This window comes from Neodiprion pinetum, chromosome 2 (genome assembly GCF_021155775.2).
Source record: "Neodiprion pinetum isolate iyNeoPine1 chromosome 2, iyNeoPine1.2, whole genome shotgun sequence".
Classification (NCBI taxonomy): Eukaryota; Metazoa; Arthropoda; class Insecta; order Hymenoptera; family Diprionidae; genus Neodiprion; species Neodiprion pinetum.
Window position 1 is genome coordinate 16,753,779 of NC_060233.1, and position 19,891 is coordinate 16,773,669.

At 39.3% G+C, this 19,891-nt stretch overlaps 1 protein-coding gene and 1 long non-coding RNA gene across 2 annotated transcripts in view; one reads left to right on the forward strand and one right to left on the reverse strand.

Annotated features, from left to right (window-relative positions):
- Positions 1 to 17,686, forward strand: part of LOC138190429 (uncharacterized) — a 34,367-nt gene extending 16,681 nt beyond the window's left edge. Inside the window, exons 3-4 of the long non-coding RNA XR_011176368.1 lie at positions 16,985 to 17,025; positions 17,109 to 17,686. This is a non-coding gene — a long non-coding RNA (uncharacterized lncRNA). The remainder of the gene's footprint in view (positions 1 to 16,984; positions 17,026 to 17,108) is intronic.
- LOC124212735 (juvenile hormone esterase-like) lies at positions 11,959 to 17,757 on the reverse strand. Its single transcript, XM_046613104.2, has 7 exons — positions 17,558 to 17,757; positions 17,127 to 17,262; positions 16,456 to 16,798; positions 14,564 to 14,926; positions 13,764 to 13,927; positions 12,954 to 13,243; positions 11,959 to 12,889 (listed from the first exon to the last, which is right to left on the reverse strand). Exons 1-7 carry the CDS (start codon positions 17,755 to 17,757, stop codon positions 12,652 to 12,654), a joined length of 1,734 nt encoding a protein of 577 aa, XP_046469060.1. The 3' UTR covers positions 11,959 to 12,651.
- Between the last annotated feature and the right edge of the window lie 2,134 nt (positions 17,758 to 19,891).

The following is a 19,891-nucleotide window of genomic DNA, read 5'->3' on the forward strand; positions in this document are numbered from 1 at the left end:
TTTGTACTTTGGGAACAATTTTAAGCAGCCAATCTCTCTTTTCTACTCCTTTCACGTACGCCTTGTGAGCTTTGCACAGCTCGTATTGTCCATTCTACTTTCTCGAATGGTATATTTGCACAGCTCCAAGGCAAACCGTGAAAATTACGTTGGAACCAAGAATTTTAGCTTTTGTATTTAACGTGTAGACAATCCCATTCGTAAGGTGGCTTGAATAGAAACGTTGATGGTGATGTTTTCAAGGAGAGTGAAATCCAACTGTGGATGGAGGGTGTGGTTAGGCTAAAATGAACGGCTCAGTTATTGTCAAGTATATATGTATTTATTTTTGACTTTACAAATCTCACCTCGGGCTTCGCGTTGCTCCAAGGAGTTATCGTCGACTGACCGATCGGTGGGTATGCGTGGAAAAACCCGGCCTAGGTTGAACGTAAGTTAACCAGATGTTTTGTGGCCGGATCGAAGGAAAGTTCGAAGGGTTTTTTGATCCATAACAAATCTGGCGCGCAAATGTACGGGCTGGCGTCACTAAACAACTTTTCTCCCCCTCTCGAAACGACTTGCGTTCTTGTTGGTCTTGCTCTTGCGACTTGTTTGGAAAGCCAAAATGACATATCAAAGTTTTTTAAGCTGAGTGGAAATTTTCACAGTCCAAACGTGTTTCGATGTAGTGGGAAGTAAAGGACATTCGTATAATTCCCAATTGTGGAAACTTATCGAAGTAGGCGGATCTTTCTCAATGAACTTGAGCACGTTAACTTTTCTCTGATCCGTGAGTTCCAAATCCGGCACAAGGCATTCCACTGCGTTGCTCACAATTTTGAATTCCTCCACTTGACTGCAGAATTGTGTTGACATCAGTTTTTGATCTTGTCAAATTAACTCGTGTTTGGCATTCACAACGATCTTGCGATAATTACGGTAATTTTCAGCGAAACCCAATAGCATACTGAACGGTATCAATACGTCTCAAAATTAACTAGGTCTCTGTCTTGATCCACTAACCCAAGTTGAACGTGATATATGGTTTTGATGGTGATTGGAAGGTAAACGACGTGCGACGGCTCTTCCACGATCTTATATCCTGATGGGATAGTTGGAAAAAACTCGTGAATAGTGTGTACTTTACGTCCATTGCCGTAGGCACCCGTGGTGATGCTGCATTCAACTCGCACCGTGTTGACCTTGAGTACAGTTACAGGTATGTACGTCTGATTCGTGAGTTCCATTAGTCTCCAGTGTAATAATGTAGTGGGTCCAGATTGTACGTTGCCCTACAATTTTGCCGAGAGTTTTAAAAAATGTCAGTAAACAGAAAAACATCAGTTTGCAAGTACAAGTCTGAATACTTCCCCAACGTTTTAAGATTGAAAGTTTGCCAATCTTGACATGCGTGTGGTTGTTCAATTTTGAATAAAATTTTTCTTAAGTTGGTGAATGTACACTTGGGGATAATGAATCTGAGACAGCTAATTTTTTACACTAGACAGTTGTGTTGGCAACACAGAGAAACCTACAGCGCCATAGTGGGCTGAACGCGAAACAAACTGAATCTCAATAAACATAACATAACCCATGACCGTCGGATCTAACCTTAGAATAGTGCGGCGATAATGACTTATTAGATTGACACGTTATTTTCGACGATTCGACGTTATGTTTATTGAGTTGAGTTTGTTTCGCGGTCGGCTGACTGTGTTGCCAACATAACTGTCTAGTGTAAAGAATTAGCCGTCTCAGATTCATTGTCCCCAAGTGTACGTCCTCGAGCTTCTTCCAATTGTCACGAGCGCCGCACATTTACCCAAAATTGTAATATATTACCGATCATATCATTTTTCATTATTATTATCTTTAGAGACAGGGAAGCATAGTTTAGTTAGTCTATACAAAATATTTTATTATAATCAGTTCGTGGTATAGCCAAGCGCAACGGCGTAGTTGGACAGCCAGCAACGTCAGCGTCTTCGCGCCCGCCAGATCCCGGGTGTAATCAACACCGGGATGAGGCGAGCGCGAAATCACGCGCTTCGAGGATGACCGTTGCGAGGCGAGCCTTTGTTCGAAATTGCAAAGTCAGCGAAAAGCTCGCTCGCCGCCCGACGTTCCAAGGGGTGTCGGACGAGCGAGCGAAGACAGTCCCGTTAGAGACAGGATCAAACCAACATCAACGGAAACAGGCTCCTTCAAAGCTGTCGAGTATAGAGTTATAAGTCTTGGGTCTCTGACGATTAGAGAGAGCATTCCTTTAAATCTACACGCGGTCATCCAAGCGTCTCGCGTCGCGACGTTAGTCTTCGAAGTTAGACTTTAAGTGTAAGAAGTTGTGCCACGAACTTAATCAAGTTGTGTAGTCTTAATCGAATGTGAGTGTGAAAGTGTGAGCTGTTCTGCGAATTGAGGGCTGAACCACCGAAGAGTAAGTGCGAGAGAGAGAGAGAGTAACCATTAAGATAAGGAATATTGTAAGCTTCCCCGTCTCCCATTTCTCTTGCTATCTTTTCTTTTCATTAAACATTTTGATTCTATACAAAACATTCCTAAATTAATATCGAAATCCTCCAATCCATTTCACACGGAACGCCCTGTAGAGGACGTTCACCTCCGAATCCACCAAAAATTAAATATAAACCTCTGAGAGATCAAGAGGGTTGAAGTCGTCGCGTCCGAGACCGCTCCGCACGTGACACAATCATCCATGTACTCATATGAAAAAACACCTTTCTTGGTTACTAACTGAAATTTATTCGAGCTAATGCAAAATTTATGTATAGTTGTTTTTTGATTATTATTCAGATACGTTGTTAATTTTTCAAGGCTGCTGATCATGAAATGGAACGAATCTATAAATCGCAATTTTACGTCCGTCCCTTGAACGAATTTTGTGAACGAAATATACTTTTCTTTTTTAACGGGCAGAAGCTGAACAGTACTCTCAAAAATGTGGCCAATGCTTTAATTAGAAAATTCGAATTGTAACCTAACAGATTGTGGAATATCACTAGAACACTATGTGAGTTTTGATAATTTAGATTACAGCCTTGATGTGCAGCACCGCGCTACTTTCCTGTGAAATGTAAGTAATGAGGGTGTTTCACGTCTTCGAGCGTGAACGGTTTTTTGCGAAGATGACATACTGTTGTTGAATGAAATTCGTTAATTTGATTCAAGATTTGGATTTATCCAAGATTTTGTACGCAGATTCCATGATATTGATATTGATTTCAAACATTTTTCGGATTCTATCTTCAGCTTGCTTACTTCTCACGTGCGCGTGACAAGTTGAAACTTGAATGATCGTTAAATGTGATGAAAATCTTTTTTTATGGGGCGAGCTGTACGTATGTGGGTCTTGAACTAGCTTATCATGTTTTGCATTCCATAGCTCAACTCCGCAGGTCTTGAGGTTTGAACTTTGTGCTTGACTAGTTGATAACACACCACAGCTTCCAGGTTGACGAAAACAATTCTTCAAACTATTAATTGTAGAATATCACGAGGTTGGTATTACACTGGACTTTGGCTTCCCAAACAGTGCTTGGAGAAGGAACGTTATGTGAGAGTATAATGCGGGGTGGTTGATATCACACCAGCATCCGGTTTGGCAAAAACAATTCTCACAACCATTATGTCCGGATTTATGGATGGTTGATTTCGCACTGAAAGCCGCTCAAGGTTAAGCAGAACATTCCTGAGATTGGTAGGATGATGAAACAGAATGGTTTGCGTCTCCGCTACACGTCGACCGTCGGTAAGGGAGGATGACAGCGGGATTGTTGGTAAAGCAGCGTGATTTTGACGTTTGATCGATACAAATTGCTGGTAAGGCAGCGTGATTTCAGCTTTGGTAGATAAAATTGTTGGTAAGACAGCGTGATTTTGACCTTCAGGTCAATACTGCAGGTGTCAATCGCTGTGACGTCATCGCGTAAAAGGATTTGAGTCTTGGGAAGATGTCAGTAAGTGTCCGTAGTAAGAATCTATGTCCGGAATCGGTCTTGCTGTACTATTGAGTGGATAGATTTTCTGATGATTTTACTGTTTAAACTTTTCAATATTATAACTTGTTTTTACAAGCACTGCTGCTATCATTAGTGTTTCATTATATTTTATAAGCAAAAATTTACTAAAAGAAACATTGCATGAAAATTATACATGGTACATATTTTTTATTACTATATTTCGTTTCAAGACCATCAAATCTATTATAATTACACATATTACTAAAAAGGAGGAATTGTACTGGTTTCTGCAGTATCGAAAAATTACGTTTAAATTGCTATTATTAGTAAAGCTATAATCAAAATTGAGATCAGAATATTATCGACATCATGAAAGTTCTAGTAATTGATATTGTTATAAAGGGTGAAATCATCAACCACCCGTGTTATCGTCTTTCTAATGATCTAGTAATCATCTTAAACTGTAAGCTTTCATGTGTCATAAAATGAATAGGGTTGCTGCGTCAACAAATATTATTGTAAAAACAGTCAGTCTCTAGACTTTAAAAAGAGAACTTCGTGTCAAAATATATCCACTTTCTTTCTCAAATAATCCTCGTTTCGTCAGACTTCTTTGGCTCGGCGTACGCTTAATTCGCACAGAGAACCCATTGATTCTCTCAGTCCATTCGTACTTTTCCCCGTTGTTACAATATATATAATTTGCATCATTTTTATCGCGCATCTTATGCACAATAATTCTTCTTATAAATGTTCATTTATAAAATTTTGCCGAAACGAATCATTCTCGGTTTCACCTGATCAGAAAATATTTTTAGGATAACGTACAGGAAACTCGCCTTTTATACATGCTGATGTGCAATTTAATCACATGTATTTATACTGGTCAATACATATTCATACGGCTATAAAAAAAATCACGCAATCGATAATCAATGTCTATGTACGTTACTTGGAGGCTTTATCATCGCAATGACTAAAATACCGCTGGATCATAAAAGATGTCACTCAAAATTAAAAACTGAACTATATCAACAGAGACTGTGATACGGAACACAGTGCCGTAGTCAGGGTGGGGAAAGCGGGGCCCTTATACCGGAAGTAACGAATTACATGAAAGAAAATAGAAATTATGAGGTTGAAGTTCGCAATGCAAAGATGCTCTTTCAGAATAATTCTTCATTCTGCAACTTTTCAAATGTCTGACCTTTAGTAAACTGTAATACAGCATCAACAAACTTATATTTTGTGAATTCAACTCCTTCATAGTTGTTCAGCCGTTGCGAAACAGGTGATAATTTTCATTTCAATATTTCGTTACAGCAACGTTACTAACTTCATCTTCATGAGAAATGAATGTATAATGCATAATTTACAATGTTAGGGGTCGTCCACATATTACGTCACACCTTTTTCCACGATATTTTAACCCTCCCTCCCCCCTGTCACACTTGGTCACATTCAAATGAACCCCCCTACAAATATTATGTCACATTATACAATCACCCCCCCCCCCCCTTGTCTTATTTTTTTTTTAGTCGATATGCCAACTGTAAAGTACAGTTCATTAAAAATTCGTATTTATTTTTCGATTAGTTTATTCTATAAATTATTGCAACAATTATTATATAATTTAATAACACTTATAAAGCTCATTTTATATCAACTATCTTTTTCTAAAATTTAAATCACAAATAAACGTTCTGTAACAAAAAAAAGACGATTATGATTCTTGTGATGTCCACGGATTTGATGCCCAATCGGTAATTGACTCAATGACAGGAAATCCTATATTATCAGTTTTTTCGGTAGGTATACTGGATGTCTGTACCTTAACATCATCAGTATTGAGCTATTCAGCATCTAAATCTCCATTCTGCAAAATAATGATCAAAAGGCTTGTTATAATTAGTTTTATTTTGTTATTTTAGATATTAGTAATAAGTAATAACTGGTTACATACATCGCTTTGAATAATACACATAAGTTCTCGAGCTTATTGAGCTGCGACTCGAACTGGTCGAATTTTTTTTACATAATTTGTACATAGAGTTTGATAGAACTCTTTGCAATGTTTCACAGCTGATTTTATTGAAGCATGATACAAACCACATTTTACAAAGCATCTTCCGACAAGTTGTGATTTAATAGACGGGCAGTATAAATCATATGGTATCATTTTCATTTCTCTCGGTTCAGGATGCTTTTTAAATGCTAATCGAACTAAGAGGGGAGCAAATGTTTTGGTTTCAATGCTAGTTTCTGGTATGCACTAAACTGAGTCTTGATGAATAGGATAAGGTGGTACTGAAAATTTTTCAGGCAAAATGTCTGATAGATTACTTCGTTTAGGCCCACAGCAATCTATAGAGTCACATTTTACGATTTGCAGAACATATTGCGCTTCTCGCACATGCTGATAATACCATTTAGCATCTGGTAACTCTACAGATTCATAATCATGAGGTTCATTGTACTCAGCAACTACTGGATAATTGTCGATAATCATGGAACTCCAAATATCTGCTAAGATTTTTCCCGCATGTCCAAATTTTTTTTTTTTTTCCAACTCGAGATCAACAGTTTCATTTTGATTATTGAGGTGAGTCCCAAAACGATCATAGGGTAGAAGAAGACCAGCAAGTTCATTGCTAAGAGGAGCCATTCTACGTTCAACTCTATTATACGCACTTCTCCCAGGTGCATTCGTAGCAATGAATAGAGCATCTAAATTTAACTCTTTAAAATTATTTATTGCATTAGCTATGACGCGTGAATAACGAGGGTTTTCGTCATGACCACTGTCTACTGTAAGAATTAAAATTGGTTTAATAAGCCCTTCTGGTGTCTTCGTAATAATTTGAAAATCAGGTAAATCAAGAAGACGTTTCAAATCACTAGCGTGACTTTCAGGTAACGATGAACTGTGTTTCCCACTTCGTATGGCTACAGAAGTGGGTCCAGAGTAACTTACAGCATCAGGTCTTCCTTCACCGTTGGTTTGTATAATAATTCCAGCATAGACCGAAGGAACTAATTTATGTCGCTCGGCGACTACCCAATCGTGATCAGGAAGAGTAACACGATACTCAACATGCATAAGTATCGGAGCCTGCTTTTTAGCCGCAGTGATACCAAGTGGTACACGGGCTTTATCGCCTTGTGATATGAAACACACTTGTTGCAGTCCCAATAATGATGCTATTGTTTCTAAATCACGGATACTGCTAAAGCAGAAGTTCGTGTTATCATGCTTGCGATGTTGATCAGCTTGAGAGCGACAAAGTTTTACCGGCACAGTTGTAATGTGACGTCTACCTTCCGTAGTATTAGAACGACGAAGTAATAAACGTAAATAGACACCACTCCGACTTGCATTGAAACCGTCTTTTTTCAGTTCCTCAGTGAGTTGCGTTAATCCCTTACAGCTTCTAATAAGATTAGTTCTTCTGCGGTCATCAACAGCTCCTCCGAAAATTGCTATGTCTGCAATAGCTGTCAATAATTCTGGCTGCTCATCTTCGAGTCGAGGTTTACCTGGCTTTTCTTTGATCTTTAACTCCTTGGCAATTTCTGGAATCTTTTCACAAATTTCACGAAGTTTTTGCTTTTTTTCTTGTCGATGTTTTTTTTGTCTTACTGCAGCGTTTTGTCTTTTTTTGTCATCTTGTGCTTTAGTAATATCAGATATTTGTCGTTCAAGATGAGAAATATTTTCTTTATTCAGTTCTTGAGCCGGAGTTTGTCGAGAGAGTTCAGGATTATCACAACCCGGTTTGTCGTTATTTTCACTGTCGACATCTCTGTTAGATGTTGAGGTAATCATCAAAGATTTACTAGCTACTATTGGACTTGTACTTGGCAACTGAAGATCATTTTCAATTCCTTTAATATGTAGATTCTTAGCGTTTGAGGGAGGTGTAAGAAATTTTATTAACGGCGAGTTCAACTTTTTTTTTATAGCTTATCTTTTCGAAAAACTAATTTCTTCGTTAACAATTGTTACGAAATTGTCGCCGTTTTTCTTCTCCCTACATTTCATACTTGTCCAAACTGAGTTTGTTTCTGTTTGAATGAATAGTTTTCACTTGTCGGGATATGTCATTTTGACAGCATTAAAAAGTCGCTGATAAAGGTCTCCTCGATCATCATTCATTTTTCTGTGTATATTGTGACGTGGATTTTTCCCGCTCCTCGGTCACTCGGAGAAAATGACCGAGAACTTACCGCGTGCACAATAAATCGGCGTCCACGATGTACCCTGGATCTAAAACAATATCGCAAAGTTTTTGTTGGGCGCCTGGCGTGATGAACACGCCTCGAAATCATTAATACGCTATTCCTTGGGCATATGCCCGATAGCTCAGTACCGCGGAGAGGGGAGGGGTAATTTTTGGAGAGAGAGAGAGACACTCGAAATACACACGCTATTTAACAAAAGTAAAATAAAACCTCATATTTCACAATAGCGGTGATACAAAACAAAAAAAAAATATAATCCAAAAATCGCTCATCGCGAGTCTAAAACTAAACAGAAAATTACACGTAGCCTACTCTATTTCTTACTCTAATGAGCTCGCGGCTCCCTAACTAAAACGTCACTCAACGATCACAAAATCCTCATACGCAAGTCTTAATTTGCAAATTCGCCATTTGTTCTCCATGGCGATTATTGCTCGAAACGAAACTAAAACTAATTATTCGACGGTGCGCCGTCGGGCTACCGAATAGACGGCGTCCTCAATCTCACTCGAAATCTCACCCGACTCGGAGCTTCGACGCTACCGCGAGCTGTCCTAAATCTAAACGAATCCGTAAACGCTACTATATTTTAAACGCAACTAAAACGCAACGCTCAAACTTCTCGTCTCAACTGCTGCTCAACGCAACGGCAATTTCGACTATACATCACCTAACCTCGACTAAACACTATCTTAACTAAACGTAAACTTAACTAAGCGCAAACACCACTACATTTAACTTCAACTAAACACAAGCTCAGAGTAACTCAACTCAATCTACATTATCTTAACTAACGGGTACGGAACTCAATGCAGGCGCAACTAAACGTAACCTAAACTACACGCAATCGCAACGCATCCGAACTTAATTCTTGTCAAAATCCCCCAAAACGTTACCCGCTAATCCGAGCACTCCAATTTGGTATTTCCCGACCTACTCGAGAGGTGACACAAAAAAAAAACGATAACGCGGCTCGACCCGGTAGGGCGAAATTCGGCTATACTTGGTTTCACTAACGAGAAAGATTCAACTAAAACCCGTGACTCTACTCAACTTTTTCATAAATTCAAAATTTACTTTACTCTAACCCGCGTACTCAGGCTACGGTCATCAAGCAAAAGAATCGGCCAAAGAATTTCGAGTACTTCTCTACAACGCAAATCCAAAACGGCTATCCGTTACTCGGCAAGCCTTTTCGCAATTATGCTCGAAATTCAATCGCGGGGATAGAAGCAGCGCTTACCTTCTACATCCATGCAACCCCCTTTCCATTCCCCTCGCGATTTTTGGGCGACTCCATTGCTTCGCGAAACTCCCCCAAAACGTGACTACTAATCACGACCGCCAGAACTAGAGTGGTTTCAAAAACCTACTACCTGCCGCAACACGGATCTCGATACGCCATCCCACACGTGACGTCATACCCACAAGAATACGCAATAATCGATCCGTCATCGATTTCGTCGATCGCGCAACTCGACGCGCACCTTCGATAGCATCGCTGCACAGAACTTAAAGCTAGCTCGCAATCTCGTCCTCCGCGCAGCTCCATGACGTCTTGGCGGTGAGCGTGGTGCTCCCTCGTCGCTAGTCGGTCCGTCGCAAGTTCGCTGGTCAATTGTTGGCGGGGTGAAGGGGAAGAGGCTGCGGCGCGCCGGCCGCCAGCGGGAATCGCGTCCACCTTGGATTCCCGCGATGCGGGGATCTGCGTCGGCTCCCCCTCCGCAGCCTCGACATCCTTCCTTCGCAATTGTTGCTAGTCCGCCATTTCGCAATTTCCTCGAATTCGGTGTTGACTTCTTGCCTGATGCCGTTGTAGCTCGAAAAATAAAAAAAAACAAAAAAAAAAACCTGAAATATCTTACGTTATTCGCTAATGTGTCCCCTCTCGTAGTTTCGGATGCGTGACTCTAGTCCTGGCGCTCTTTTTCAAAAACTTCGCGACTCAATTTCGGAAATTCCTAAATTTTTGGTTCCGCCCAGGGTTCAAGGAGCTCCTTGTAACGGGCATCAAAAATGCCACGTTACAATATATTAAAATAAAATATAAAGTAGCATTGAAAGAATTGTAAAATTTGCAGTTAACCTTAAATTTCATTCGGAAAACAAATTTTATCAGAATTTATAAATTAAAAAAAACTTTCAATAAAAAAAATGATTTACAAAAATTAAAAATAAGGTATGTTCATTTTCAGAAACTTGAACATATATACACAATTTGAAGGTGTTCACATCAATACACCAAAACCAATTATCATAACACCATAAGCATATATATCAAGTTGAGCATAAAAACCTACCGTTCCATAGTTTTGTACTATAACCAATTGATCTTTAATGACCCTGTCAATGATTTATTTGATTGGTTATTGCCAATTGTTGATTATTGATTACGTCGTACATTTACTTGTTCCAAAAATACTTGCTGAGTTCGGAACAGCCCCCTGACACACGCTGCTAAAAGTGGTTCGCAAAATGTCCCTCGATTCTGCCGCCAATCTTCACCACCAGTGGCGCTAGTAGTTGTCTGACAAGCATGCGTGTGGTCAGCGAGGGCAGCGAGCGTGTCAGAAGTCTACTAGCGCCACGTAGAGGAACTAAAAAACGAGGACAAAACGCGTGCAATTTTTTAGTACACGAGCAAAGGTGAGTGTCAGAGGGCTGGTTCTAAAGTGTCTCATGATAATAAAATAGCGCTGCAACTATCGGCACAAAGCATAAGTAAATATTAAATACTACTTACCTCGCGTCGATAAATACTACAAACAATTTTTTTTTTTAATTTATAACTTTGAAGTGTGATGTCATACTTGGGGAAACCCCTAGGCCCCCCATGTCACAGTTAGTAACGTTTTGTCCAGACCCCCCCCCCCGCCCCCGCCAGTGCGTGACGTAATATGTGGACGACCCCTTACTACTATTTTATATTGAATTGCAGTACGTCTGCTGTAAGTTCTAAACCGTTGCAGATTGCAGAAAGGTGAAATTATGAGCAAACGTGTTTGTTTCTTTTTTTCTTCTGGTTTGAGAATAATAACCGCGATATGACGTATCAAGAAATTGGTTTTAACATTTTCCGAGATCTGTTCAAGATTGTGGCAAAATGAAAAGAGCTAAGTCGTGTGTTTTTTCTTTTCTTTCTGCAATCTGTTGAGTCTAATATCTTTTTCTGCCAGAGTCGATTTATAACTTAATATTATTTTTTCTATTAACTGCAAAAACGGGAACTGGGTAAATGCAATCAGATTGACATTCGATCAACAGCAGAGAATATTTGACAAGGCTTGGACATTATTGAACGTAACTTTTGAACGATTCCGGTTACTTAGAATAATGTGCATTCGTTTCCACTCGCAAAATGACGTAAACGTAGCTTATGTACATAAATTGCACTGTTCAAAATCGATGCGACTTTTGCCGAAAATACAAAGGAACTAGTCTCCGATTTCTTATGATTTTTGAAACTAAGAAATTTTCCGTTTCAAAATTGGTTGCTGAGAATTTTTTTTTTTTTTACAAATTGGCTTCTAACGAATTCGAAAAAGACATATCGACTATCGGAGGATCAAAAGCTGGAAAAACAAAACTAGTTTTCTCCATTTTTTGGATATGACTTTGAAGTGAACAATCATAGTGACTTAAGATTACGCTCAATTGATTATTCACACAAAATAACGTCGACATAGCATTTGCATGAATGGATTTGAGTGTTGTTGGAATTCGTCAAAATCGGTGGGTAAAGAAATCCAAAGAGTTGATCTTCACTTTTTTTTGAGGTTATTGTATACAAAAGAATTTTCCGACTGACGATTAATTTTTTGTAGGAGCCTTTTTTCACTAATTTAACCCTCAAAGGATCCATATCAAACTCACGAAGTGTTAAAGTCCCGAACCCATGTAAATTTTGTGTGTGTGTGTGCGCGTGTGTTATATTTTAATTTCTAAAATGATTCTCTGGAGATATTAAATGTATATTTTTACGAATGACACATAAGAATTTGACGTTACTAATTTTCTAGACATTAAAAAACCCTTCAACGTGGCCCGAAATCGGTACTTTTCATTAATTGTATCACGAGATAGCCTTCCGTCAAGCATTTACGAGATACGTATCAGCAAACAGTGAACTATTGAGGTCTCGTTACAAAAACAAAATGAATAGATACTGGAATTATGTGGAGACATTCACAACCAGATATCGATGCTTCGTTTCATACCGCCCGAAAATACTTGCATATTTAGTACGTATGAAGAGGTTCTCGTAGGTTATAAATCTAAGGATTTGACAAACACTCAATGCATGACTGTTTCGTGATAAAATCGAATGGAAGCATCAACTTAATGCCAACCTTGTTCCTTACAACAATGAAACACGTTCCAGGAACTGATAACTAAACACGATCGTTGATAAACGAAGTGCTTTATACACTAGCGATCGCAAACTCGCCTATATGAGCTTTGAGCAAATTAATAAAAGAACCAAGATCCCGGTCGAGGTATTCGTCAAGGTAGCTGTAGATGCTTCGGCATGAACCAAACTAGCCCAAAACTCCATGCGCTCTTTAAAAAGAGAGTACTCCATCGACAGTATAACTTCAGACTGGTTGCCTATTCGTAGATAATTGTCCATCGTCGAGTATTCAGTCCATGTGACGTTTTCTTCAGAAGCCAAAACCGTTGGTGTCCTGAAATGTCAGGGCATCGTCAGCTTTGAATTCGATACGATATTTCGAATTCTGAACAACTCACCCATTGATCGCGAATGATGTCCAGAGTTGCACCATGTTGTCCACCATTTCGAAATCAGTGTCGGTCAAATTATCACCTCCCAGGATCGACGTCAGTGGAAAGAGGTAGATGACATCGTCGGTGTGCACGACGGCGTCGGGTACTGCCGCATCGAGGCTGTAGGTACCTCGATAATTGAACAAGTAAAAATACTGGGGATTCACAGCCAGAGGAAGCTGCTGTTGGAGTCCGTCCAAGGTTGGATAGATGAAGATAGCGTCGCCAACGAGACGAGTTAGGTTCGTGAGCAGCTGACGGCAAATCATATAGTCAGATATAGTCAATAGTGTCATTTTAGTGACTGGCGGGATTGGGGGGCTGACCACTCCATCGTTTTGTTGTTTTTACACCGGATTCCAAGAATATACGATATCATACGATCTCAAAGAATTATGGGTAGATTTCGGACGAATGCGAAAGATTTCATAGGATTCCAGGAATTTCAGGAATTTCGTGTAATTGAAATTTCAGAGACCTCGAATGATTTCATAAGATTTCACGTGTCATGTAGATACACCAGATTTGAAGGATCGTGAACCTTTTGGGCGATATAGACTTTTTCAGAACGATGATTTTTCACAGGAAAACATCGCTACTTTTGATCTCTAACACGATTAATTAATTCGCCTGAAAATTACACCACTGCAGAAAATATCGTTTGTGTTGCCATAACTACAGCGGTTGGAAAATTTCAAATTCCTATTCGCACCGGCTTGGAATCTAAAGGCGCGTGACCGAATGACAAAATTTGAGGGTTAAGATTTTACCCACCTCAGTTGAGTTTGTTGTAAAATCGTCGTTGAAATAAAACGTCTTCACAGCCTTGACCCAAGCGGCTCCTGAGTCTGTCTGATAATTCCAGGTCAACATCTCGGGCAGCACAAGATCGAAGTTATCCAAAAAGTCATAAAACATTTCATCGTCGCTATAGAACGCTGTTCAAGCAGGCAAAAACGAAATGAATTTCAATTCAAAGTACATTAAGAAAAATTTAATTCAGTGAACAACCTATCATCACTACAGAGACCTTAATATCACTTCATCGTTGCATCAACATCAAACTATCTTGACCCTAGAACGGTGAACTCATTTTATTTTCACCTATTCGACTAACGGGGGTCGAAAACGCCGCAATTTTGTGAACTCTATCTCTCGGGTCCATCATATCATTAAGGGTCTTATAGTCTCATTTTGTTCGGTTTTTAATGAAGAATCTCGTGTTCCAAAAGACTTTTTGCGTAAGTTCCAAAAAGTGGTCCAAACATCAGTTAAAATGCCGAAAAAGGGGTAAGCTGTTCTCTTGCGGCAGAAAATTTAAAATAGCGTGCGGTGTTCCCCCCTCCCCCCGTTGCCGTTCTAGGGTTGAAAATAACAAGGATGGATAGTACGAGTAACTGTATCAGAAAAGAACGGTAGTACGTAATAGCCATTCTGATTACAGTAACAAAATTGAAGTCGCTATGAGCTGCATGATAATCACAACTAAGAATTTTTCGATAATAAAAATTGTCATCAGCTTAAAATTTCGGTACTTGTAATTGGGTAGTGTCTTTGAAATATCGAGTACGTACTTCCGGTCATTAAGATCCCTTCGTCTCGGACGATTCCTGTCATCCAAGGCAAATCGCAGAATTCACCCTTCGCCAACAAGTTCGTAGGACTGTCGGTGAGCACAGCGCCTTCTATGTCTGGCTCGTCAGTCGGGCCCCACACAACAACTGGGACCGACTCCCACACGTAGAATTGTGAGGCTGAGGCGACGATATCCGAGGCATTCACGGTCCGCAAACACTCGATCAAGGCACTCGAGGTGTCGTTGTCACAGCCAACGTAGCCACCGAGCTGAAAAGCACGGCTTGCGTATCCTGCACTGGGCAAATGGGCCCAAGTCGACAGAGCCGATCCACTCTGTGTTATGTATCTGTGAAACAGTCCTGTGGATCGAAAAGATTCGTGTCGTTGAGATCCGTTCTGTAGTGATGAGGCTTATCTGCTCCTCTTGTTCGAGAAGAAATTGCCGCGGTTTTGATGTGGGAAAAATAACAGATCTACAGTGGATCGAAGTTAAATACTATGGAGCCACTAGAGCCGAATCTTCCTACAGATCCGTCACTGCTGAATTTTGAATGATTGCGGTAATTTAGAATAAAAATTTTCCTTCGCGCATCGTTAGGAAGGTGGGGGTCATCTGTAGTAAAAAACTAGATTTTTGGGAGTCCATCCCTCTACCTTCAATCGCCATCTTGAATTTACATGTGGATTTTCTTAGTTGTTAAGTTACTCGTTCATTCTCAACTTCACGCTAGAAATGGTAGAAACCAATCTTGAAGCAATTTCTATTTTCTACAACTTGGGCAATTACCATTTTTCCGTAAGATTGATATTTCTCGATTTAGGCCTGCAGGAGTGGGGATGGGACTTAATGGTCTCATTATCTCGTTTATCATTGACTTTTACGTATGAACGATGATGAACAAACTTAGAGGGATTTGATCATCGTTTATGCATGAAAGTTGACAATCAACGTGACGACGCAATAATTAGATTTCATCTCTACTTTTTTCGGTTATAAATATAAAAATAGTTATCCTAGAATTAAAAATCACCACCCAAGTTGTAGGGAATTTTATTCCCTACAAGTTGGTTTCTTATTGTTCGTGCGTAAAAGTAAACAATGGACAGGATAAGACGATAATTGAATTTAACATCTCCCTCCCCCCTCCGCCACCCATCGCCAAACGATTTGTGAAGGAAAATATTGTTCCAAATTGATGCACTTTCAGCGCTTATTTCAGTTCAAAGTGAACGGACTATTGTCACTGAGGCATCGTCAATACGTAAGACCAGTAATTGGTGAAATTATTATTTAAACGTAAGAAACAGGGATAATTTTGGGCATTTCCACTTACATAAGTGGAAATATAATACGTCTCATGCGTTGTTGTAAAGTTTCGAGACAGTAATTCGCAGGTTGATGTATAGCTTTGTATGTCATGAAATATCTTACTTTTAATTGACGAACGATCGAGATCGTGATTTGTACTGACTCTTGAATGTCCGTCATTGCCAGTAAGTTAATTATAAATTACCGAATAGAGTTCTTCCATAATGCCTAACAATGTGACCGCCGACTTTGGCACGTGTGTGAAAATATTTCAGGTGACGTACTCTGTAATGGTTACCGGTCAAGAAAACTACACAAATGTGACGCCATTTTATTGTTCTTCTTTTTTTCCATCAGAAGTCAAATTCACGTCGCACTTGAAAATGATGAGTCGGCCAACATATCGATATTAGAAATAGAATGATTCGTCTGTTTTCCTTTTCGCCATATTGAATTAGTCATTTCGAATTTCGAAAGAAGGAGGGGATGTTTCCGATGTATTCAAAGAGCCTAACAAGAGATTTGTTGAGCTTAAGACTCTTGATCTGAATCAAGACAGTAAAGTAAACCTGTTTTCACCTTCCGCCGCTTTCGAGAGTGACAAGAGATGAACGGAAGCGCTTCCAGCACTTTGTCCAAAAAGTGTGACTTGATCAGGATCACCGCCAAAGTATTCGATGTTGTTTTGCACCCACTTGAGAGCCAGGATCTGGTCCTTCAGCCCCCAATTCCCAGCCGCCACTTCGTTGCCAGTACTCAGAAATCCTAAAGCCCCGATCCGATAGTTCGGCAGGGCAAGCACGATATTAGAATCCAAAAGGTAGTTTGGCGAGAAAGTGGCAGAGCTTGAACTGCCGTGTAAAAAAGCTCCTCCATGGATCCAAACCATCACTGGAAGCAGAGTGCTTGTGTTCACCGGAAGCTGTGAAGATTTGAGGTCATAAGAGGTTAAAAATATTGGCTTGAAAATGCAGTGCGAAATCAATTAATTCTTAGTGGATGCAGAATATTGAAATATCAGTTTCATAGCTCCCTTGCAGTGGAAGATAACTTTCATGTATTCGTTTGGTAATCAATCTAACTAGTGTTCTTTTCTTGTTTTTTCTAGGTGAGTGCAGTTCCGTTCGTTGATGTAGTTCAAAATGACTCGTGAGTATTGTAATTGTATCAGTCGAATTAGTCAAGCACTTTCGATTCGCTCAAACCACACTATGAAGTGATATTGATTTTAGAATTTTGTGTCTATCAACCTGTGGCGTGTAAACGTTGAGGTACAGACAATCCTCGTTGCCTGATATGCTGCCTAACGCCTGGGGACATACGCTTCCATCTCTAGTGGCATTCAGAGTCCCGTTCCAAGCTCCGGCTGCCACGGGGTTCGCGAATCTGACATAAGCAAAAAAATTGAGAATCTAATTAAAAAAAAAAGGAAAAAAACTGAAATGGAACGCTTTCGTACGATACGTTTCAAAGTCCATCCAATGAAATGGCGTCATCGGCAACTCAATTACATGTTTATCTTATCGACTTGCGACACAACCCAAAATTCATGTCGTACCACGTATGTAGTATCGTATTCAATGACCGCCGTTAAACTTCTCCTCTCAGATAATCCACACCCAACTTTCAACATCGTTTGTTTCATTCGTACATAATTTACGAATATGCTCTTTCGGCAAACCTGAGATTTCCAATCGGTGGCTGGCCATACGGAATCCCGAGGAAAGCGGAAATGCTTCGATTGTTTCTGGTGGTCATAGTCGTGCCCAGCAGGTTACCCTGAAGAATCGTAACTTCTGGCTCACCATAACTTGTACCGAGAAATAATAAACTTGACAAGATTGTAAGGAGGACACATTTCACCGTCACTTGCAGCACCATCGTGAAAAATGTTCGCTGTCCCGCAGTTGAGCAAATTTCCAACTGCCCTTATTTTTGGTTCGGATTATATGCGACGTCGATCAACAATATAAGTGTGAAATCTATAATCAATCATTAGACTGCAGTAAAATATTATCTTTCCTAATCTTTAATCCAAATGACAGAGGTCAGATTTTCACACGTATCTAACTTGTATTCACACTGTATTCAAAGTGGCCGTGATGGAAAAGGCAAGAAGTAATGAATCTTTTTGAAACACTTTAGAAGATAAGTATAATATCTGCTCAAGACTCTGACCAATCGGTAGTACTTTAACATATCGATTATCTCATTCCTAATCGCAATCTATTGCAGACCGTATCGAATCTTCAATCGCGTCAAAAGATGATAAATGGCATGAAATCTTATCTCCAAACAACTGGCTGCCTTTTGCTCTACGGCTTGCAGCTGTTTCACATGCAGTCGTTCTCGAAAAAATCGTGATCAAAGGTTTCAGCATGCTTTATAATTCGCCTAGTGCAGAGACTCAAGGTCAGCTTTAACTGATTAGGCAGGTCTGCAATGGAATCCACTTCAAAAAGAAAAAATAATGTAGATATGAAGGATTTTAATGTGCCGAATCTATACATATTTGCTTCCCATTTTTGGCTTTCACGTATATAACCCAAATTGCGTGTAAATTCGTACGCCTAATTTTTTTCTTATGGGAAATTAGCATTATTTGTGAGTTGGGGGTACGAATTTACACCCAAGTAGGGTTTTTTTTCCGTGTGGGCAACGCCAGGAATTGGTCCTTGAGCGCCCAATTTCCGGACGCCACTGCGTCTCCGGTATTCAAAAATTTTAGCGCGCCTAGGCGGTAGTTCGTTGTGACAAGTAGCACGTCTTTATCGAGGATAAATTCGGTGTTGTGACGTGTTGAAAGAGAACTTCCCTCCTTGATTGCTCCGCCATGATTAAACACCATCACCGAAAGTAGTATTAATTGTGAGCTTCTTTCGACTTCGGAAATCTGGAGATGTATGAGAAACTTGGTGGAATCAAGTAATTTCAACATGCGGAAGGCCATTTTGCAATATTGTCAAATTTGTCGTCGGGACTATTATTCTAACGAAACACAGTTTTTGTACTTTCAAAAGTATCCGCAATTTAGGAAATTGTCGAACATAATTGGTTAACGGTTGATTTCGATTTACAACCATATTCAAGGTCAGAAACATGTCGAAAAATCCTCAACAACATATTTTCACTACAGTTTATCGTAAAAAGTGACAAAAGTTGTAATAGAAACTTGATATAACATTCCAGTATGTATTTGCAACCAATCTCGACATTTTGTGAACATAATTGTTATTCGTGGCTGATTGGTACTTATGAACATATCACTCGTTAAAAAAATCTAAATAGTCGTAAAAAGATGTCTTACTTATTACTAATTTCAAAAAAATTATTCGGCGCACAAGGAAGACTGCAATGTCAGTACAAATATGGTACCTATATTTTTCGTAGCCCGTACAATGTTGATAATCAGTTATAAACAAAGTTACATGGATTGAAACTATTACTGTATGGATTTGAAGTAATCCGCACAATAAATTTTGAGACACGTGAAAGATATTATTTTCAAATCTGGTTATAGAATATTTTGCATGAATTTTAGAATGTTTGAATACATTTTTGCATAAGAATATCAATTAGATGTCAAAATTATGGGTAAAATCGGTTACAAATATAAACTATAGTTAAAAATGCATTATGTAGCATATGTAATTTATTTCTTAGAAGTAGCATCAAATACGTGTCACCCTAGATATTTGATGCGTTTTTGATCTCAAAAATAGTTTCAACTTGAGCATAACGGTTATATTATGTTTTAAACTATTCTCCGAAGCTTAAGGATGTACAAAACGTATAGTACAGTTAAGGAGAGATATTTGATATAACGAAAATTTGAAAGTGTAACTGAAGTTGATCGGGCTGAATTTAGTTGAAACAATATTCCCTTGACAGCTATCCATAGTAAATAAATTTAATAATCTGATGCAATCAAAGTCATCAATAGCAGTGTTATTGTAACTGAAATTTACGGTCCTTCAATTTTTGTCTGACTGTGAGTCAAATGAATATTTTTTTC

Excerpts from the sequence above, each read along its gene's own strand:
- LOC124212735 (XM_046613104.2), bottom strand. The coding sequence starts at position 17,757 with ATGGTGCTGCAAGTGACGGTGAAATGTGTCCTCCTTACAATCTTGTCA. Across the intron at positions 17,263-17,557 it reads CCACCGATTGGAAATCTCAG|ATTCGCGAACCCCGTGGCAG; the intron begins GTTTGCCGAAAG and ends TGCTTATGTCAG. Across the intron at positions 14,927-16,455 it reads ACTCTCGAAAGCGGCGGAAG|GACTGTTTCACAGATACATA; the intron begins GTGAAAACAGGT and ends TTCGATCCACAG.